At 43.5% G+C, this 22796-nt stretch overlaps 2 protein-coding genes and 1 pseudogene across 3 annotated transcripts; 1 reads left to right on the plus strand and 2 right to left on the minus strand.

Annotated features, from left to right (window-relative positions):
* Window positions 1-775: 775 nt before the first annotated feature.
* On the minus strand, window positions 776-10507 carry LOC136527097 (probable isoprenylcysteine alpha-carbonyl methylesterase ICMEL1; annotated as a pseudogene).
* A 1348-nt stretch (window positions 10508-11855) lies between these two features.
* On the minus strand, window positions 11856-15174 carry LOC136528639 (uncharacterized). Its single transcript, XM_066521596.1, has 4 exons — window positions 14945-15174; window positions 14547-14637; window positions 14183-14450; window positions 11856-12421 (listed from the first exon to the last, which is right to left on the minus strand). The coding sequence occupies exons 2-4, from the start codon at window positions 14628-14630 to the stop codon at window positions 12234-12236; spliced, it is 540 nt and encodes a 179-aa protein (XP_066377693.1). The 5' UTR covers window positions 14631-14637; window positions 14945-15174; the 3' UTR covers window positions 11856-12233.
* A 193-nt stretch (window positions 15175-15367) lies between these two features.
* On the plus strand, window positions 15368-22271 carry LOC136529502 (type 2 DNA topoisomerase 6 subunit B-like). 2 transcript variants are annotated; one of them, XM_066522573.1, is made up of 12 exons: window positions 15368-15518; window positions 15600-15711; window positions 15823-15906; window positions 16465-16491; window positions 17099-17207; window positions 17283-17364; window positions 18402-18422; window positions 19452-19645; window positions 19967-20108; window positions 20404-20597; window positions 20733-20856; window positions 21605-22271. In XM_066522573.1, exons 1-12 carry the CDS (start codon window positions 15477-15479, stop codon window positions 21851-21853), a joined length of 1380 nt encoding a protein of 459 aa, XP_066378670.1. In that variant the 5' UTR covers window positions 15368-15476; the 3' UTR covers window positions 21854-22271. The 2 variants fall into 2 exon arrangements, with proteins under 2 accessions (XP_066378670.1, XP_066378671.1); XM_066522574.1 differs by having other exon boundaries at window positions 19967-20087.
* The last annotated feature ends 525 nt before the right edge of the window (window positions 22272-22796 follow it).

Consider the following 22796-nt stretch of genomic DNA (forward strand, 5'->3'; position numbering starts at 1 on the left):
CATGTATTTCCTGCAAATCAGCCTTGCCACAAATGATGAGATCGTCAACAAAGAGAACAGAGTGGATAGGGGGCATCCTGGTCCTAACGTGACAACTGTAAGATTCGCATTGTCCAATGCTTCCTGCGAAACAAGTATGGTGACAGTGGGCAACCCTATCTAATTCCTCTTGCCGCTTTGAAATTCCCATACGTTTCTCCATTGACATTGACTGAAAAGCAAGTGGAAGAGATGCATGCATGTACAAATTTGATGAAGTGACCATGAAAATATTTTTATGAAATGAATTGCGAGTAGCCCTCTCGTTACTCAGTTCGGCACGTATTAATCGTACCATGTGAGCTCCGGAACCTTCGGCTAGTTATCTGTATTATCTCGAGGAACTGCGTGAATATAAATAGTTGGGCAAAATTGTTACACAAGCTTCCTTTTGCACGGAATGGAAAATAGAGGTTCGAAATATATTTTTTGAATCCCACAAAAAATGAAGGAAAACATTTTGGATGACAGAAGATAACATCGGTAAACATTCCTTTTGCACAGAAAGGAAAACGGAGGTTCAAAATATTTTTTTGAATCCCACAAAAATGAGGAAAACATTTTGAATGATAGAAGAGAACGTTGGTAAACAAAAAGAACAAGTGTCACCATAGACTTCTTTACATCGAATCCTGCTAAACATACTTATAAGGCAAACAGTTAAACTAAACATGAGCCAGACAGAAGCTATCAGCGCAAGCCAGGTAACTGTTGCAGTAGCTGTAGCGGCGACGAGGAGGCTGCGGCTACAACAGCGAAGGTGAAGCCACCCTCTTAGAACTTCAGTAGACTGCTGAGGCTTGTGGAGTGGGGATGACCGGTGCTTCTAGAGCGGCAACCACCGATGTTTCCGGAGTAGGGACGATCGGTGGTGCAGCGACCACCGGGTGATAGGGGCCAGTTTATACCCAAGAAAGTCAGGGCCTCGCGATGAGCTTCAGGAAATGTAAAAGACAAAATCATTTGAGCAGTACTCTTGTCATCAATTCAGCTTTACGATTGAGAGAGTACCAACATCAATAGAGTCATAGTTCATGTTAATTTAAAAAAGATAAACAATACTCAACTCAATAGCTCATATATACTTAAAATAGATAAAACTACTGGAACCGTAATTATAAGAAAAAAAAATTTACCCTAAACGCATCGAACTTGGTCAACAACGATACAAACATCACACATGTATTGCTCTCGAACACGAAAAAGGAAATGAGAGGTAATACTAATGACTAGATCCCGTACAATATATATGGCTTTGTACCTATCTACCGATGTGAATAACTAAAGACTAGGGTACTAAAGACCGGGTCCGTATAGGAAAAAGGAAATGGGATGAGATACTAAAGACTAGGGTTTGAAGAATGAGAGGAACCCCTTGTTCCTTGGGCTTTATAAAGAGGGGAGGTGGGAGGAGGCAATTATTTTCCTACCCCATCGGTTTACAAATTACATGGAGATCCATGGACCTCTTGGGCCTTGGGCCTTTTTACATGGAAGGGGGTAAGGCGTAGCCGCACCTACCCCCAATAGTAGCCCCTTAGCCACTGGGCTTTGGCAGGTATAACAAAACCTAGTTACTACAATAAAAGGAAAAAAAGGCCCAAGAGTACAATTCCGATGTCTGTCTCAAGCTTCGGTAGGTGCAGTAGGAAGTGTTTTGGCGGTGAAGGTCGGAGGCCATGATATGATGATGACGACTTTTCGTTTGTGAAGGTCGACACCTATCTCAGCTGCTGTGAGGGTCTACACCTCTCTAGGGGTAGCTCTCTGTAGCCAAAGTAGTCATAGTAGTGGAAGCATTAAGGATGAAAGGGAGCATCTCTTAGTGAAGGAGGATGAGATCCAACATCGATGGCAAAAGTATCTTGACAAATTATTCAATGGTGAGAATACGGACACAACCTTTCAGTTGGATGACTCTTTTGATGACACCAATAGGCGCTTTGTGCGAAGAATCCAATAATCTGAGGTCAGAGAGGCGTTGAAAAGGATGAAAGGAGGTAAGGCGATGGGACCGGATGGTATCCCAATCGAGGTGTGGAGATGCCTTGGGGACATAGCTATAGTATGGCTAACCAAGCTGTTTTACCATATTTTTCGATCGAACAAGATGTCTGACGAGTGGAGGAGAAGTATATTGGTACTGATATACAAGAATAAAGGGGATATTCAAAGTTGTACTAATTACCGGAGAATTAAGTTGATGAGCCATACTATGAAGCTATGGGAGAGAGTTATCGAGCATCGCTTGAGAGCAATAACGTGGGTCTCTATGAACCAATTTGGTTTCATGCCCGGAAGGTCAACCATGGAAGCCATTTCCTTAATAAGACAAGTTATGGAGCGATATAGAGAGAAGAAGAAGGACCTACACATGATTTTTATTGACTTGGAGAAGGCTTATGATAAAATACCAATGAATGTTATGTGGTGGGCTTTGGACAAACATAAAGTCCCAACGAAGTACGTCGGGCTCATTAAGGACATGTACAACAATGTTGTGACTAGTGTTCGAACAAGTAATGAAGACACGAATGACTTTTTGATTAGGATAGGACTACATCAAGGGTCAGCTTTGAGCCATTATTTGTTTGCCTTAGTGATGAATGAGGTCATAAGGGACATACAAGGGGACATCCCTTGGTGTATGCTTTTCGCGGACGATGTAGTGCTAGTTGATGAAAGTCGGACAGGAGTAAATCAGAAACTGAAGTTATGGCGGGAGACTTTGGAGTCTAAAGGTTTTAGACTCAGTAGAACTAAAACTGAGTATATGAGATGTGACTTCGGCACTACTACTCGGGAGGAGGAGGATATTAGTTTGGAAGGTCAAGTAGTGCCTAGGAAGGATACCTTTCGATATTTAGGATCAATGCTACAGAGAGACGGGGATATTGATGAAGATGTTAGCCATAGAATCAAAGCAGGGTGGATGAAGTGGCACCAAGCATCTGGTGTCCTATGTGACAAAAGGTATCACAGAAGCTAAAAGGCAAGTTTTATAGGACGGCGATTAGACCTACTATGTTGTATGGTGCAGAATGTTGGCCTACGAAAAGACGACATGTTCAACAGATAAGTGTCGCGAAAATGCGTATGTTGCGTTGGATTTGCGGTCATACAAGAAGGGATCGAGTTCGGAACGATGATATACGTGATAGATTAGGGGTAGCACCAATTGAAGAAAAGCTTGTCCAACACCAGTTGAGATGGTTTGGACATGTCCAACGGAGACCTCCAGAGGCACCGGTGCATAGTAGAATCCTAAACCAGGATAGTAACGTGAAGAGAGGTAGAGGAAGACCAAAGTTGACTTGGGTAGAGGCAATAAAAAGAGACTTGAAAGGATGGAATATACCCAAAGACTTAGCCTTAGATAGGAGCGCTTGAAAAATACTATTCACATGCCTGAACCTTGATTGCTTCTGCTGGGTTTCAACTCTAGCCTACCCCAACTTGTTTGGGACTTAAAGACTTTGTTGTTGTTGTTGTATAGTCGTCAAACGTAGACAGATGTTGGACTTGTCACCGAAGGTTGATGATGACACATTTGTCAAGGTGGGAATAGATGGAGTAGTTTTGTAGCTGTCAGGGCTTTGCTTCCTTCGGCTCATGAGCACCGGGCAAGACATGTCCTCTAGGTTGAATTGGGTCTCCGATGCACCCCTAGCCCCTCTTAACTGGTTCTTATGAGCTGACGAAGGTCTTGTGCCTAGTTGACATAGTGATAATGAACTTGGGATGAGGTTCTTCTGGTTTGTAGATGTTGCTAAAGTTGGAGGTACATCCGGGAAAAGTCATAGGCATCACCAAAGTGGTCGATGTACCACTCGAGCCAAAGGTAATGGCAGGGCAAAGTTGAAGTCATCGTTGAAGATGGTTGTGAGCCCTGGGAGAAGGTTTGGTTAAGCAAAGCTATAGTGAATGCTAGTGATGACGACGAGCCCCAAGGACAAAGGTAGCCGAGGAAAGCTGAAGTTGATGCCAAAGTAGACGGGCAAGTCGGTGATGATGCCGATGGTGCTGAAGCTGTCGGTGAATTCTCGAGCAAAAAGTGATGTTGAGGCATTGACGGAGTCACCACCAAAGTAGACAGGTGAGCCCCTTGCACCGAGCAAGATGGTGAGGCAGTGTGTTGATGGTGCCAAAGCGACAATGAATCCTCGATTTGAACATGATGTCGAGGTGATGGTGAAGTCTCGACGAAGTAGACCGGTGAGCCCCTTGCGTCAAGCGAGATGGTGACGCAATGTTGTCGATGATGCCGGAGGCAACTATGGACCTTTTGATCCGAACGTGAGGTCAAGGCATTGATGAAGTCACCGATGAAGTAGATCAACGAGCCCCTTGCGTGCAAGTAAGATTGTGACACGATGTTGTCGATGATGCTAGAGGCGACTACGAACCCTCGATCCGAACATGAGGACGAGGCATTGATGAAGTCATGGCCGAAGTACACTGGTGAGCCCCTTGCGTCGAGCGAGATGGTGATGCGATGTTGTCAACAATACCAAAGGTGCTGGCAAATCCTCGACCGAGTGTGATGTTAAGGCGTTGACATAGTCATCACCACAGTAGACTGGCGAGCCCCTTGCACCGAGCAAGATGACGAGGCAGTGATGTCGATGTCGCTAACATCGATGGCAGCTCACCGAAGTGTTGGCGAAGGTGAAGTTGATGTCGCCGAGGTCGGTGGCGGAGGCCCTAGTTGAAGGGTTGGCGAAGGTGAAGTTGATGTCGCCGAGGTCAGTAGCAAAGCCCCTCGCCGAAGTGTTGGCGGAGGTGAAGTTGATGTTGCTGAGGTCGATGGAGGAGCCCCTCGCCGAAGTGATGGCAAAGGTGAGGTTGATGTCGCCGAGGTCGGTGGCGAAGCCCCTTGCCGAAGTGTTGACGAAAGTGAAGTCAATGTCGCCGAGGTCAATGGTGGAGCCCCTTGGAAAAGTGTTGGCAAAGGTGAAGTCGATGTCGCCGAGGTCGGTGGTGATTGGTGAAGCCTCTCGCTGAAGTGTTGGCGAAGGTGAAATAGATGTCACCAAGGTCGGTGGCGAAGTCCCGCACCGAAGTGTTGGCGAAGATGAAGTCGATGTCGTCGAGGTCGATGGTGGAGCCCCTTGCCGAAGTGTTGGTGAAGGTGAAGTTGACGCATTGGGCAAGCCCCTTGAGCCGAAAGTGATGGTGGTGTTACGGATGTAGTTGAAGCTTGTGTTTTCTTTTGTTTTCGCTAGGCGAGGAGTTTCCCTTGTAGTCGTGGCGAAGACCTACAAGGGAATCTTATATTGTGGTGATGAACCATTCTGAAGTGGTGAAAGGTCCTTGTTTAGTTTTGGTAATTGAGTGACAACCTAGGTAGACTAATAAGTGTTTATGTGAGATACACATGTGATTAGTCCATAGGTACATTAGTGTGAGCAACCTATGCCATGGAGGTGAAAATGGCTTGGATATGTTGCAATGCTCACACATATGATAAAAGAGCTCTTGCATATGAGACATAACATGGAGTCATGTGACTCGGTGGAGAAGATCAAGACAAACCTTAGCGTCGATGGACCGGTTGCAAGTGTGAAGCACAAGTCAGAGGCTTTGGAGCGACACACCGCACGTGGTGGAGAAGCTTGGACAATGATTTGGCACCAATGGACAAGGGCAACGGTGAAGAGTAAGTGATGTTGAGATCGATGGACAATGTCACATGATGATATGAAGTAGATCATATCATTCAGGGCATGTTTGGATTGGGATAGGGATTGGGAAATAGATTGGGATAGCAGGAAGGGGTATGAAATGGGTATGCTACTCTTTATTTCCCTATCCCATTCACCCAACTGGCCTCTCCCACCGCCCCGCGGGTGGTGCTCAGCAGCCCCGCCCTCCGCCTTCGTCTTGACCACCGCCGCCGCTGGTCTTGCATCCTCTCCAGAAGCTTCCTTCTAAGCCAAACCTGAAACCCCAAACGCTAACGGTGCAACCTTCTCTTGCAGCGGCGATAGTAGGTGAGTTCGTCTGCAATTTTTTTGGCTTCTAGTGCATGCACGCCGAAACGTCTCCGCACAAGCACAAGCGTGCGGAAAGAAGCATTTGGGTAGATATGATTCAATGGACGAGGGGTTATAAAATTACGAGTGGATGAGAAAGATGGCTGAAGAATTTAATAAACCTGCAATAACATGGTAATTATATACTCGCAATCAAAGGTGTTAGTGCATAGATGTCATAAGCTAAATTTGGCTTATGCTTATGCTTATGCTAATTTGTTGTGAGAAGAAAACACTGTTCGTTCGCTGACAAGTTTTTAAAAGCAGTGAGTGTAAACAAGGGTCCCAAGGTGTTTAAAACCTGTAGACAAGTGAACGACCTGAGTAGCTAATCAGGGAGCGACACAATTTCCATGACCCTTTTCTCAGAAGAAAGAATACTCCCGATCGCAGGATCCATTTAGCGTCAGATTCCATTCCCCTAATGTACATAATCTTACAGTTCCATCTGGTTACTATCGCAATCAAACTAGCAGCTTCAGAAAGGGCTTACTTTCCCAGCAAGCTTCAGCATGAACTCAGGAACAAGACGCCTTGCAACAGCCACGTCGAGGTGCTGGGCAGATACGTCTGGATCTTCACTGTGTATCACACCGGCGATCTCTTCGAGCATTTTATCTCTGCCACCCCGAAGAGGATCCTGTGCATAAAATTAATTAGTTACTGAAAAACAATTTTATGTTTGATGAATTGATTTATCACTTGGGATAAGAAAAAGGAGGGGTCTTCCACAAGACTGAGCTTTGTTCAAAATTGTTATTGAGTCAGAAAATAAAGAAAACCCGAATAGCACTTTTGGTACAATGACTACCTGAAGGAACAAATCAGTATGTGTCTTCCCTTCATACAGAAATAAATCTGCTTTTGCACCTTGCTGTTGTAAAGCATCAGTGAACGCTTGGCTGCATTTTTAGATTAGTCATCAAATAAGTATAGTGTTTCTACAACCTTGTGAAGAAGGTTTACATATTAAAGTAATTCCAAACAATAAATTGAAAAGCACATTAAAGTGGGCCAAACATAACAAGAGGTAACCAGTAAATTGTCCTCTGTATCTACTGCTCGAGCACACAGATATTGTCTTTTTTATTTTCTTTAATATCCTAACAGTACCGGGAATCATATAAAACAGCAAGAATATGGATTTACAATGCACCCTATGTTAAATATAAAATTTGTGACGCACCTTTCAACTGAAGGTATTGAATAATCACTTGTCCCATGGAAAAGGATGATACGAGGCAATAAAGAAACTGCAGACCTAGCAGATGATTGCATAATCATCACTTGTGGAGAGAATTTCTGGAGTGATTCTTCACCTTCCATAATACTGGAAAAATATTATCAAAATAAAGTCACAATACACTCACAGGATCACGATTTTATATAGAAGACATGAATAAACACTAACAGTGAACCTGAGAAAGATGGACCGGTAAAGGCCACGTCTATGGAAATGATCAACCAAGTTAAGGAGGTTGTACCTGTAGAGATCATACACAAAAGTTCAAGCCCATCCCAATCGATCCATTTCCCCCACAAATAAATGCTAAAGTACAGTGCAACTCCCTCTGTCCCCTTTTAACTGTCGTTCTTATTTCCCGACAAGTCAAACGTACTCGACTTTGACCAAATATACACAATAAAATATTAATATTTATGGTACATAATTAGTATCATTAGATAGATCGTTGGATATATTTTCATAATAAACTTATTTAGAGATACAAATGTTGCTAAGCTTTTCTACAAACCTAGTCAAACTTAAGAAAGTTTGATCAGCACGAATACCATAGCGACACTTAAAAAAGGGACAGATGGTGTAAAAGGGTCCATAATTTATGCTATCTTTGGAAACTTGATTGATACCTAAACATAGTATAGAAGGTTCTTATAAGTTGCCATCCCACTCACTACTGCAAAGGCTAAATTCATCAATTGAATCTAGAATAGTCATATAATCTCTCCACTCGGCAACGACATATATATTGCAGCCAGAAACCTACTCTCAGGAAAAGGCGATGACGTGGCTGCGTAGGAGAAGAGAAAATGGTGTACAGAAATAAGGGTAATGGTCCCCTAAAAAAAAAAGGAAATAAGGGTAATGGTAGATTGGCAGAGCTGCGAATATTAGAGAAAAAAAAAGTAGTGACACTATGCATAAATTCAAATAGAAAACCATATAGTTTATTTTTCTGTAATATATATACTATTCAAAGAGACATGAATGTTTTACCCGCCAGAAATACCAAAGTAGGCTTTTAGCTGTGATACACTCCAAGAGGAAGTATCTCCTTCACCACATTCTCTAATGGCCTGATTTAAGAGAGCACAAGCAGCAATATGTGCACCAGCTGATTGTCCAACAAGATATATCCTGCATATGTAAGAACAGAAGTACTTCAAATATGTCATCTCAGGACAGAGGTCTATACTTTTTCATTCAGTTTTTTCAATACACTGCACATTTTTTTTTAGGAAGATAAATACTTTGGAAAAAAACAAGTAAGAACTATTTCATTTTTGTGATAGTAAGCAAATATGTACACAAGGGTAGGTTATAAACCTGCTAGGTTCACCTCCATAACTTGTTATATTCTTGCAGACAAAAGCTATTCCTTGAGAAGCATCTTCTACCATGTCACCAATAGTCCCCTGAGGAAAGTTTCTGAAAACAAAGCATTTACATCCTCAGTGACTATGGCCTGAATGATTATGCTGCTTTGCATAGGAAATACATTCAGAGTACCTGTAATCAATGCATGCAACTATGATGCCTCTTTCTGCTAAGCGTCTGCCTAAAAGGGCTCCCCACCCTTTGTACCTGAGAAATATATAATTTGATATGCAGTCATTGAATCAAGACAGAATCAAAGTTTGCAATAGCAAGAATATCAAAAAATGGTTTGGGGGGTTCAAGATAGTACATACTTCCACTCACCCTATGATCCACGCTCCACCAGTCACAAATGCCACAACTGGCTTTAACCCTGTCGTACTAGTGGGCATATACAGGTCCAGTCTGCAATGAAACTTACCAAATGATTTATCAAGTAGAAATATTAGTTACATGGTAGTAGAATCAAATGAAGTACCTGTTTCTTGGCTGATCTCCATATACAACACTTCTATGGACTTGGCTAGAGAAGAAATAATAATATACAACTGGAGTAGAGCAAAATCCATTAAGGTAGTAGCACAGTCAGTTGCATTGTGTGAGTTCAATTGAACAAGCTATATCACCCACGCTTTTTCAAGAACAAAAATGAACCAGATACACAGATAATAAAACAATGACAAATCTCGAGCAACACCAACCTTGAATAAAACCTGGCATCAGCAAGAGGGTATAACAGCAGAGGGCTAGGAACTGCCGGATCCATCTGTAGTCTATCCTGCATAAACTTAACATGTTATTAACCGAACAAAAGTATGTAGTCTCTCTCATAAAAGGCCGTCTGAACACACTTCCAATCAAATTATCTAGAAAATATCACTTAAATTGATGCTAAATATGGCATGTCACACAAATTGTCCATTTTTCCAACAAAGACATTCTTTCCGCGCAGACAAATTTGCAAATGTCATCGAGCACGTAGGTGTACCAGGAGAGAGCAAAGCACAAGTGAAACTGTGCAAGTCCAACTAGAGGTCGCAGTAAACAAGCAAATGGCACATCGCACAACAAAGCAAAGCGCAATTAGCAGCCAGAGAAGCGGAGTTCATGCCTACCCGAGGTAGCGGAGGAGGATCAGGGTGAGCCTCGTGAGGAGGAAGGTCTCGGCGGCGGCCCGGCCGACTTCGCGGCGGAAGGAGCCGCTTCGCTCCGCGAACCGCCCGCACGCCGGCCGGCGCCGCACGCCCGCATCGGGGAGGAGCGGCGCATCCTCCACCGGGGGCGACGCAGCAGCGGCTGACGGAGACGGCGGCGGGGTATCCTCCCCCGCCTTTCTCGTCTGAGAGGTCCGCGCGGCGAGCTCCACCTTCATCGCGGCGACGAGAGACTCCTGAGGCGGGGGCTCCTTCGTGGTGCGGATATTCTGATCGGAACCGGTACAAAGCTGGGAGAGCGACGGCTTCTTGTGGCCAGGGAGCAGCTCCGCCGGCCACCGAGGTGGAACCGCGCTGCGGCCCGTGGCAACGCCTCCGCGAGCGAGGGCACGGAGGCTTACGACGGTTCCGGTGCGGCGGTGCTCCGGCGGACGGCGGACAGCGGACAGGAAGAGGCGATTCTGCGACCAGAACGCTGACACGTGGGCCCTGCATGTCCTACACCCACATGTCAGGGAGATAAATCTTTTTCCGAAAGATACCTCCCAGTAAGTCGACCTGGTCGGTACTTTTTGATTCACCGGCCCATATGACGTCCGGCCTTGCATCCTTGCACTATTTGGGGAGTTGGACCTGCTATGGCATCTCTGTAACTTTGTTTTCAATTTCTAGTGAAATTTCTATACGGCTCCTGTAAAAATACTGTTGGGCCTGCTATTTCATATCTTAACTAGCAATATGATTTTTTTTAATTCCTGCAAATTTCCATACAATGATTCCTATAACAGTAATGCTCTCTGCTGAACGTCCTGCCGACCGGACGCGTGCCTTCATTGGGTCGGCGGACCAGGTCTGACCAGCCCATTATTATTAAAAAAATAAAGATGCTTTCCACCCGGATGGAACCGCCTCATGCCGCGTGCCCCTGTGCCTAGTGCCAGACCCGCATTCCGCCGCGCACCATGTGCCTCACGGTAGACCCGCCTCGTGCCGTGCACCCCCGCCCCGTGCCTTGCGCCACGCACCGTGCGCCGCTTGCGCCTCATGCCTTGTGCCTCGCGTCGCGCGCGCCTCGTGATGCGCGCACCCACTTCAACCTTCGTTAGACGACAACAAGTAGATGAGCACATATTGCAACCGTATGTTTCATGCGTTTCAGATGTATGTTGCATATGTTTTCATCTAGACGTTGCAAAAGTAGATCTGGTGTTACATATGTTGCAATAGCTATACACTTATGTTGCAAGTGTATGTTTCAAATGTTTTAGCTATTTCAAACGTATGTTGTAAGTGTTTCATCTGGATGTTGCATATGTTGCAGTGGCTATACACGTATGTTGCAAGTGTGTTTTTCAAATGTTTCACCTGGATGTTGCATGTTTTCATCTTAGATGTTGCATATATTGCAGTGGCTATACACGTATGTTGCAGGTGTATGTTCCAAATGTTTCACCTATTTTCAGACGTATGTTGTAAGTGTGTTTATCTATATGTTGCATATGTTGCAGTGGTTATACACATACGTTGCAAACGTATGTTTGCATTGTTTCACCTGATTTCAGTATGTTGCGGCACGTGCAGCTCCCCACGCGCTCTTACTGTGCACCACCAGGCTTGGTCTCTCACGGTGGAGCATGTAGCCGAGGTCACAGGGTATGCATGCTGTGCTCCCAATTGACCACCAGGCTTGGTCTCCCACGATGGAGCATGTAACCGGGGTCACACGGGTACACGTGCTGTGCTCCCACCCTCTCTCGCGCATGCGGCTGGGAGCGTGGGGCACGAAGCACGTGGGTAGGCGCAGCAGCACACGAGCATCCAGACGCTAACATGGCCCTTCCTGTAAAATTACTATGTTCCAAACAAGCCCTAGACGAACACTCCCGCGGAGACATGCTGCATTTCTATTTCTACGATTTTCAGTGAATGGATAAATTTGCACCCACTAAGACTCAAATTGCAAGATTTTTTTATCAGATAGACATTGAAGAAGGCTTGCCTCGGTTTTTTCCTTCCCTAGGCCCCACTCATGTAGGAGCCTCCGGCACTAGGTCTGTCTTTTTTTAGATAGACATTGAAGTCTTGCCTACACCCAGCCCATCATTAAGGATTCCCCATCAGGAGCTACACACTGACTGCGCTACAATCTCACAGCAAATAAGAATACACAACCCAACATCAATTCGGAACAAATTTTCTCTAGTGCTAACAACCATGCAAAATTTTGTTTCACACAAAAGCAAAGAAAATATATACATATAGCCTTGTTCAGTTCGGTGTGGACTGAAGATAATTGAGTCAGAACACCCCCAATCCCTTTTGGGGAGGGGATTAACTGAACAAACACCGGATATCCAAGAAAGCTATCGTGGTTGAACAATTGACGACTCAACCCAACTGGTACTTCACCTCCCCTCCCTCCCGTGTCGATTTAGTTGTGTCCGTAAGGCTGACCAAAGATTTCACGGTGTCAACACCGAATTTGCCTGCTAGGGCACCTTTTTCGGCAATCACAAGTGATTTCTCCTTGACAAAGCTTTGCAGTTTCTTGGTATCCAGATCCAGGCGTTCTTGGTCTACACCAATCACAAAATGAAATATGCAATTGTTAGGTAGTCATCTGTATTATCTTGAGGAACTGCTTGAATATAAATGGGGCTATTGCGTTCTTGCCCCTATTTTGAACTCCAATTGTGATTTTACCCCCATTTTCTTCCACTTTGTGTTTTTACCCCTACTCCGTGAACAGCAGGTAACGGTGTTAAAAAAGTTGAAAGATGACGAGTTTGCCCTTCCGACTATTGTGTTTTTGCCCCTATTTCAAACCCCAATTGTGATTTTACCCCACTTTCTTTCACTTTGTGTTTTTACCCCTACTTTTCCAAAACGAAGGCTCCGTTTACCCCAATTCTTAACTCAGTTATCTACATCCGGATCAAAGCAATTAAAAATTAACAAAAGCCTTGTGAAAAAACAAACTTACCCCTTATCTCTCGGTCGTCTCTCTCAGGGTCGTCCCTCTCAACGCTAGCAGGCAGCGGGCGGCTGGGTGCGGCGGCGGTGGCGGCGGAAGAGCAGCGTCGGGCCGTCAGGCGGGCGCGTGCGGCCAGGCGGAGGAAGCGGCGCGGGCGCGCGTGGCTTAGCCTGACGTGGGCGCGCAGCCAAGCATGCGGCTCTGCTTGGCGCGGGGGCGCGTGGCTTGACCGACGTCGCGAGCGCGTGTCTCGTGAAAGCAGACGACCATGGAGTGTGCTGAGTGATAGAGGCTCTCGCGAGCGACGGGACGACCTCGGCGATGGACCAGAGCAGCTAGAGGCTCTCGCCCACAAATGGGAGGCCCATGTGGCCCAGCAGGAGCCTCGCACGACGGCGCCAACGCTTCAGCGCGAAGAAGGCGCAGTGGCAGACGTCGTTGCTGTGCCACACAGCGAGCGCGAGCAGCGGAACGGCGCCGAGGAGGAGGCTGATCCACCACACTCAGTCCACTGCCGTCACCTGTGCGTGCATCGACATTAAGTGGACTCTATCACTCAGCACACTCCATGGTCGGCTACTTTCACGAGACGCGAGCTCGCGACGCCGGGCAAGCCGCGCGCGCCCGCGCCAAGCAGAGCCGCGTGCCTGGCTACGCGCCCACGTCAGGCTAAGCCGCGCGCGCCCGCGCCGCTTCCTCCGCCTAGCCGCATGCGCCCGCTCGCCGTGCCCGCCCGACGGCCCGACGCTGCTCTTCCGCCGCCACCGCCGCCGCACCCAGCCGCCCGTTGCCTGCTAGCGTTGAGAGGGACGACCCTGAGAGAGACGTCCGAGAGATAAGGGGTAAGTTTGTCTTTTTCACAGGGCTTTTGTTAATTTTTAATTGCTTTGATCCGGATGTAGATAACTGAGTTAAGAATTGGGCTAAACGGAGCCTTCGTTTTGGAAAAGTAGGGGTAAAAACACAAAGTGGAAGAAAGTGGGGGTAAAATCACAATTGGGGTTTGAAATAGGGGCAAAAACGCAATATTCGGAAGGGCAAACTCGTCATCTTTCAATTTTTTTAACACCGTTACCTGCTGTTTACGGAGTATGGGTAAACTGAACCTTCGTTTTGGAAAAGCAGGGATAAAAACACAAAGTGTAAGAAAATGAGGGTAAAATCACAATTGGGGTTCAAAATAGGGGCAAGAACGCAATAGCCTCAATATAAATAGTTGGGCGAAATTGCTAGCTTCCTTTTGCCGAGAAAGGAAAACAGAGGTTTCAACAGATTTTTGTTGGAATCTTACAAAAATGAAGGACTCTACATCACTAATAATTTGAAATGCACTGATTATTACGGGCACGGTTCTGGAGCATACCTTTTTCCACAACAGTGTGTGCGACATGAAATGGAACACGGGCAAAAATATCTGATCCAGGAAACATTAGCCAAGTATGTTCCTTGGGGTCATGATCTCCACAACTTGGGCATATCTCCTTTATCAGCTGCTTGGCAGAGCTTCTTTCCATCTCTTTCATTATGACCTCAAAGGGAGATGGCACACTAGTCTTGGTTGTCCTAGCTTGTTTCCGGAGGGCCGTCAGCGCCTCCCTGTTACCATTTCTTATCTTATCATTTTCCACCAACTGATAGTAACAGAGATCAACAAATCAGAAGAGTAATATTGAGACTGCCATCTGGTATGAACAAGGCAAGCCAATAGCAAATTAGCACATATGAACCTGATGCCTAGCCAGAAGAACTTTTTCTGCATCAGTCTCAATATCAACCAGAGCCTCTTGAAGCTGCTTCATGTTGGGATCCATTATAGAGCTGAAAAAATAATGTCAATCTTCTTTTTATTATGCCCGTAAATTACTTTAGAAGAACACAACTATCCTCATATTGTACACTAGTAGTATATTTATATATCTTAAATAAAGTAGCATACAAAATCTTCAGTCTCAAGTGCAGCTATCCGTCTGCTATGATCGAAGGTACACAGTTCTGAAACCTGACACAGTAAGTAAAGAAAATTGCTTGCACAAAAGTAGAACACCAGGTGAGGCAGGTAGTATCAGAATTATCCTTGTTACAATACATTGACTACATCGCTCCTGCCTCCTGGAGGGACACGTACCAGTTGTTCACCAGCTCGTCTTCCTTTTGCCAGTCCAATCCACCTGGCTCCGGCTCACCAGGAAACGAACGCCGCCACCCCAAGAAGGATGCGCGGCGGCCCAACCGCGTGGAGCGCCGCCGGCAGGCTCCGGCAGACCGGCACCCCGTCCACTGGGAGCGAATCTAGGGTTTCAGTTTCAGGTCACCAAGACTAGCAGAGGGAGCGGAAATTTGCATTGGGCTCTACACGCAGCTCTCAGTTGGATTGGAGCAGCAGATCCCCCTCGACCTGCCGAGCTCGCCAGCGCCAAATGGACTGGGCCGACCTTCCCTGGGCTTTACCATCGGCCTATCTACCGCAATTCGTTCAGACGTTGACGGCCCATCCTGATTGTCCGTCCCCTCGGTCGGGCGGAGCGGCGAGGTTGGGGCGCGCCGAGACGACGGTTTGAGAGCGGCGGGATTCCGGCGACCGGCTCAACGATCCGCAGCTTCCTGTTCGGAATCTGCTCCGCCAGCCGAAGCACCCGGTGTTCTCCTTCAACTTCGCCATGTCGTCCACCTCCTCTCCCCACCGGAAGTTGCTCCACTCCGTAAACCTCTCTCTCCCCCGCTAAACCCCTCCCATTTCCAGACTACACGTCCTAACAAAATTTTCCGCGCCTCTATTTCAGCTGGCATACTGGGCGGTGCAGCGCTGCCGGATGTCGGAGTCGCCGTGCCGGCTCACGGTCTCCCTCAAGCGCCCCGCCGAACCTGCCAGCTCTTCGACGCTGCGCGTCTCCGGTAATGTAGCCTGCGGCGGCGTTCCGTCCTTAATTCCGATTATTACGTCCCGAGGAGCGTCGCGCCCTCAAGAATTAGTTCACCGCTTAAACATTTGGTGGGCTGTTGCAGTTTCGGACACTGGGGTGGGCAGCAAACTGGAGGAGTTCCTGGAGCTAGACGCCCTGGCTCGTGAGACTCCCACAGAGAAATGGGGTATGTGATCAATGTGATGCCCACCTGCTCTTGCAGATTGCATTAAAAAGTTCGGTTCCGATGTTTGGAACACTCTCTCTAGTTACTAGTAGGAAGTTGGGTTTATGGTGTGGATGTATGTCCAAACCACCCAGGTTAAGTCCTTGTTGAGGCAAATTTGGTCGCCCCGTTTTCTTCTTAATATAAAGACACCAGTTCCTCCTAGATTGGTCTAGTTTTTTTTTTTAATGAATAAGTAATATCACCATTAAGTTTTCTCCACAATCAACATCTCTGTTACAGTATGCTAGAGAATGGAGACCGCCTAAGAGACGTGGATGTGATTAGTGATTTTGTCATTGGCATTTGTTTGTAATAATACATCTGGAAGTAAATATTGTCCGATGGTAAGGTGGTCAAATGTTCTTCACTGACACTTTCCTTCACGGTCATAGTTTTAAGTGAGTCTTCAGATGGAGTACCAACTTTGGTGTGACAATCACTTGGGAAACAGAAATGGAATAGTTCTTGTTTTTTGTTCATCTTCCTCTGTCTTATGTGGTTTCTATCTGCTTGCAGATGGCACACTCTTAATCACAACTACTGGTATGTTCTCTGTTTCACTGCATGATATAGTTTAGTGTTCTGTTTGTGTTATGAATATCAGTTGATGTGAAGAACTGTACTAGGAGTTCGTTAATTTTAGCTATTCTAAATTGCTCGGTTGGTTGTGAAAACTGTGGAACTTGATAGCAATGGTAACAAACAGATATATGGGAATCCTACAAAGATGGGAGCATTCTATGATCAGACTCTCATCATTATTCTTTGAAATTCGCTCTTACCTTGATTTCCTCACTACTTTCATTTGTTGTTCATGCTTCCTTTTTCTCTTAATCTGTTTTCTTCCTTGGCGATGTAGTTTCCTTTACAGTTTCTCTTAATTTGCAAGTGCTAAACCCCAAAACAAAGAATTATACAGTAGAAGAGTACATCAAAGTTTTCTGCTACCTACTTATATCTATTTAGATGACTGAGCTATTAGCAGTTTAGCGCGCTTTTCTTGGGTGTACAAGTTGGTACCATAATCTCTATCAATTGCATATACAATGCATGCAAAAGGCAAAATATATCTGAGAAGGTTGTTTTTATTTCATTTGTGATATTATGAATACAGTCATTGATAATTTCTTGCCTATATACTATTCTGTAGGAATCAATGATGAAGCCATTTATCGTTATCGAATTAACTTTCAAGAAGAGATATCAAGTGCAAGATTCAGCAAGCTGGCTACCACATACAAAAATCATGCACGATTCAGGTACCTGTCTGTTAGTTTGATTTCACCAAATGAATACCTTGATTGATTAAATCATGGATATGTTTCTCAACACAGTGGAACTGAAGTCTGCCTTTGTCTCTCAAATGATGCTGACGTTGATGATCTTATATTATGGTTGGTTGGCTTCTTCAGAAAGGTTTCATTTTGCCATATTTATTTACCTGCTTAACCTTAGCAAAAAGGCCAAAAGCATGGTCAGAATTTCTAATGTTAGCTATTGAAACCAGCTTTTCTACAACTTGTGTCATCTTCCATCAGGATTTGTTTGCCAAACATCTGGAAGTATCACATTGTTTCATCTTTTTGATGTGCTAATACTTAGACTAGAAATTGCATGTCTAGAGTCTAAGTAAAGTTTGTTCATTACAAAATCATCTGTTAACATTAGCTGAAAGAGGGAAAATAGTTTGATGCCTGTTTTCAAATTATGAGATGTTAGTTTTCCACTGCAAAATAATCTGTTTGCATCACCTTTCACCTAGAAGAAAAGGTACTTAAAAAAAGGGCGTACCCAGTGCAGAGAGCTCCCGCTCTGTGCGGGGTCTGGGGAAGGGTGTCAGTGGCAAGCCTTACCCTCGCCTGTGCAATGCGAGGAGACCGCGACTCGAACCCGGGACCTTCCGGTCACAGGCGGTAAGACTCTACCGCTTGCACCAGGCCCGCCCTTCATTAGAAGAAAAGGTACTTATTGTTTCTAAATTGGCACTACAAAAATAAATGGTGAATCTAGAGAATTTTAAGTTGATTAAAAATGTGTGATGATACCATCAAGATCAACTGACACCATGAGTGCTCTCTCCCTTCTTCCAAATAGATCATCCAACAGTTTTTTAAACCCATGTTAAATCTTAGTTAATAACTCTTCGTACATATCCTTATCCTTCATTCCATCTACCCAGGAACAATGCTTTATATGAACTAATTTAGTTTTTAACCTTTAATCAATGAGCAGCTATCTCCAGACACGGGGAATCAATGAAAACTATATCAACATGTGTCTCAACATATCAGTATTAGAATCCTATTAATGATCTTATGGTAGAGATCTGTGGCATTTATTGGCAAATACGGTAGAATTAAGTGTCAATCTCACACAGTTAAGCATGTTCCTTTTGTGTTGTTGGCTCCAATATTGTCTGAGTTGATTTTTTTTTTGTTTCTTAACCTATGCAGATACAAGCGATAAGAGCAGCAGTAAGTATATCTGAACTATTATCTTTCCTCAAGTTGGAAGTGTAGTATTTCGCATTCTTTTATTTTCAATGCTCCTTTGCAGCTTAAATGGCTCATTGTCTACTCTAATGTGATCTCAGATTTTTCTTATTCTTAATCCCTTCAGTCTTTAGTTGTTGCATCTTAGACTCACATACTTTTCTGCTAAAAAAAGACTAATACATTAGCATTAACAGTGCTGTTTTATGGATGTGTATTATCTTATGTTTTTCTTTCTTATTCAAAGGGCTAAGTTAGTTTAGTTGCCTTCTAGCATATTCATCTTACTTTGCCTTTGTATTGGTTGATCAAACAATAGTAAATTTAATGCCATCCAGACCTTAAAAATATCAAAAGCACAGATTTCCGTATACCTATTCACTTTGTGAGGCTTAGTTTTATTACAGTTCTTTATGCGTTTCTACTTTTAGGTATGGTTCATTATTTTTTGGTAGTAAGTAGGATATGAAGCATAAGCTTTAATGTATTTGTACGGGTATGTCTCATTGTCTACTCTAATGTGATTTCAGATTTTACTTATTATTTTTTGTTAGTCAGTGTTTATGCTGCAATGGCAAAACAACATGATCCTAGAAGTTGAAACCTCCTAGATATGAAAGAACATGAATACATTTAGACTACAACATATGTTTGATATTGTCGATGGCTGGAGATAGTTGATCAGAAGTTCATTGGCCATGAATATATTAGTAACAAGTGTCTTGGAAAAAAAAATGGTTAGTAATAGACTAATAGGTGTATATATGTCCTTGAGCTGATTAACTGAAACAAAAAACATAATAACAGGTCTAAAAGTGATTATCATTTTTCAGCAGTCGGTCACATTACGTTTAGTGTGAGTGTGACATTTAACTTGAATTGGTTGTGGCATATTTTCAGTTTTTCTTGTTGAGTATCAAGGACGCATGTAACTTGATAATCTCTGTTTTGCCTCCTTTTTTCTTAGGCTGACAACTTAAGTTCCTGTTTGGCTGTTTATTTTGTACTTAGAATTTAGCATGTGAGCTCTTTGTTGAGCAAACAGGCAACGCTGATTCCAGAAATGTCTGTCTAACACAAGATTCTGATGATGTGCATCATTCTGTTACGGCATCAAGTATTGACCAGCTAGTTTCTGGTCTTAAAGACTACACACTCTTCCATGGAAACACTTGCGACAAGTGTGGTGCGTGCTCATTGAATAGGTAAAATAACGTTTCCATCATGGTTGTCTTACATTTTTTTCTCATACTACTACGCTGCTAAGATAATTTTACTGAAATTGCTAATATATGCTCCAAAATATTCATCCTAATCGCCCAACCCCATTCTCTCTGGCATGTGTGTGCTAAGCTCCTATGTCCAAACTTTTATGTAGTCTGGTCTGTTGTCGTTATATTCACCCATTGGCATGCTAATAAGCAGTTGTGTATCATCTAATTATGGTCTTATGCATCCTCACGACAGGTTGTTGTGCTGCCATAACATGATTAGTAAGTTTTACTTTTTCTTCCTTCTTACTTCAGAGATCTTCTAAAGATTGGAACTGGAGCAGCAAAACATGTAGACAGAAGAAAATCTAAAGGACTGCATGTTGAAGTAGTCATAGTGATTGCACAGACTGCATCTGATTCGACTTGTTGTATGGTAAATTGCCCGTTCACACAGGTTTGAACCACAAAGTTTTCAGCTATACATTTTCATTTCCTCAATAGTTGTTCTTCTAGGGTCTAGCGCATGGCTGGGTACCAAATTCAGGTTGAAGGCGGCACATTCCCCATGCCAAGACAATCTTATTATGCTTTGACAATGGAAAATGACTTGTTCATTTGACTTATAACTTGCTTACTAACAATATAATAACTCATGAGACATTCTTTCTCGTGTCCAGTGATATTAGAGGAGTTAAGCACGATTCTACTGAGCTGATAGTTTATGCCATTGTTGGTTGCAACAATTGCAGGTTTTGTACTTTGAAGATTTTGTACCTTGTCAGATATCGCAGTCCTCTTTTGATGTGTTGATGAGCACAGATTGGCAAAGCTATGGTTTCAAGTTAAAAGGAGGTTTGATGGGTGATGAAGGAAATGCTGTTCTTGAGTGGGATAACATGACATTTGCTCGTATTGATATTGCCATTCACACTTACCATGAATGATATCCAGTTTCCACACTGTGCACTGCATACTCTTTTTGTTTTTGGACATTCACAAGATGTTTTTGTTTCAATGGAAGCCTCAATGTATATATAGAAGGTGGATTTTCTGTCTATCCTTGACTTTCTCTAACCACTGCTATGCAAGAACGGCAGGGATCTCAACAAGACAGATACCTTGTGAGGAAGGCACTCAAATCTGCTCTATCTCACTTGAAAGCAGATCATGCAGGAGATTTTCTTAGTTGCCATGGCCAGAGGGTATGAGCCTTCTACTTACGTTTTAGTTTTTCACTACTATTAACTAACTTATTCAGTATGTTTTTTTGGACTGAAGAAATCGCGTTGCTATTTGGGTAGAAGCTAAGGCTAAAATGCCTCCTATTTATTAACTCCGGACAGTTTGTCTTATTCTATCAACTACGCTGCAAATGGACTCCTATTTATTAGAGTTAGTAGATAGAAACATAAGCTAAGCATGACATGATAATAAGCACCTTATGTTCTATCATGAAAAGAGTACCATAAGGTGTAGTACATGTTCAGATGTACAACTTTCAGCAGTTTTCCTACACCTTTCCACGTTTGCAACTTTGCATATCATAGTCTTTAATAAGAGGTTTTAAGCTTTGAAATTTCTCAGCGGACACTTGCACCCCATTAATTCCTAACTTTGTTGTGAATTCTGTCAGACTGTCACTTTCATTCAAAACTGCCAAGCGTGAATTCCAGTTCTGTGCATTTTGGGCTGCTTGAGCCCTGTATTATTATAGAGCTGCAGCTTCCTAGGCTCAAACTACACTCTTGAGTATTCTCTATCGCTAGGTCACATGAATTTCTGGTTGGTTTTCAACTGGTCATGACTCATGATCTTAAACATGTCTATTGAGCTCAATGTTTGTAGCTGTTTGTTTAGGGCCATATATGGGATTGTTAGGTGCATTTTTTTTCTTGTTGATCCTATTCTTATGATGGCAACTAACGCATCCTGTTCATTATGTCATTTCAGGTTCGTGAATTTGTTCCTGACCTTGCAGAATCAATTGCTGGGCTGATCTTGTCGTCCACCGATGAAGAGTTCCAAGACGAATGCATTGTGCTTCTTGGGCTAGGCTCGGAACAGGATATCTCGGAAGGAGCAGTTCAATCGTCAATCTCTGAGAAGATGATCCGTATCATAGAGATGAATGACACCAAGGAGAATGCAGAGGACAACGTGCCTTATCTGTTCGAGTGCGAGAAGCTGGATGGAGAATAGCGAGCTGGACGAAGAAGATGGAGATGAAGATATGGCTTTCGATTTCTAGCGTTGTTTCACCTGTCTTGTAGCCCAGGCTCCAGTAAATCCGCTCGCTGAACTAAGGGGAATCTAAGCAGCGTTAACGTTGCTGCTATGGCTCCGTTCGGCTCGCTGAATCTTGGCTGAAACTGGCTGAAAAATACTGTTCTGGCCAAATTACTGTGAAAGAAAAACACTGTTCCAGCCGAAAAAAATAAGCCGAACATGGGATAAGCCGAACGGGGCTATGTCAATATTTAGAAAATGTAAGCATCAAAAAAATATTTAGATAATGTAATTGCAGAAATTGGATAGTTAAACGGAATATAATTGCAGCATTTCGAGAATTTATGTATTTTAATTAAATTAATCTTGGTGATTTTTAGGTAAGTAGAGATCACGGCCTGAGTAAAATTTTTGTAAGATCATATTTTCACTAGTAGAGATCTTTATGTTTTGAGTAAGCATATTATTTAGTTATCTTGTACTCCCTCCATCCCAAATTGTAAGTCATTACAAGAATCTTGGAGAGTCAAAGCATCTCAAGTTTGACTAAGTTTATATAATAAGATAATAACATTTATGATACCAACTAAGTACCAATAGATTCTTTGTTAATTATATTTTTATAGTATATCTATTTGATGTCATAAATCTTTATAAATTTTTTTATAATTTTGGTCAAACTTGAGAAGCTTTGACTCTCCAAGATTCTTGAAATGACTTATAATTTGGGATGGAAGGAGTAATATCTTTTCACAAACCCATTTTTATCAGACTAGTGCGGTTTTCTTTTTTATTTGTTTGTGAAAAGCAAAAGTGTGGTTTTCGTGAAATGGGGAAAAATAATTCTAACACTTTATAAATACTCCTATAAAAGATGTTTGTTGTTGAGGAATAGACAAAATGTTGTATATGAGTT

The sequence above is a fragment of the Miscanthus floridulus genome, chromosome 19 (genome assembly GCF_019320115.1).
Source record: "Miscanthus floridulus cultivar M001 chromosome 19, ASM1932011v1, whole genome shotgun sequence".
NCBI classification, from domain to species: domain Eukaryota; kingdom Viridiplantae; phylum Streptophyta; class Magnoliopsida; order Poales; family Poaceae; genus Miscanthus; species Miscanthus floridulus.

Excerpts from the sequence above, each read along its gene's own strand:
- LOC136528639 (XM_066521596.1), bottom strand. The coding sequence starts at position 14,630 with ATGGATCCCAACATGAAGCAGCTTCAAGAGGCTCTGGTTGATATTGAG. Across the intron at positions 14,451-14,546 it reads TTCTTCTGGCTAGGCATCAG|TTGGTGGAAAATGATAAGAT; the intron begins GTTCATATGTGC and ends TGTTACTATCAG. Across the intron at positions 12,422-14,182 it reads ACACACTGTTGTGGAAAAAG|ACCAAGAACGCCTGGATCTG; the intron begins GTATGCTCCAGA and ends TGATTGGTGTAG.
- LOC136529502 (XM_066522573.1), top strand. The coding sequence starts at position 15,477 with ATGTCGTCCACCTCCTCTCCCCACCGGAAGTTGCTCCACTCC. Across the intron at positions 16,492-17,098 it reads ACTCTTAATCACAACTACTG|GAATCAATGATGAAGCCATT; the intron begins GTATGTTCTCTG and ends ACTATTCTGTAG. Across the intron at positions 19,646-19,966 it reads GGTGCGTGCTCATTGAATAG|AGATCTTCTAAAGATTGGAA; the intron begins GTAAAATAACGT and ends TTCTTACTTCAG.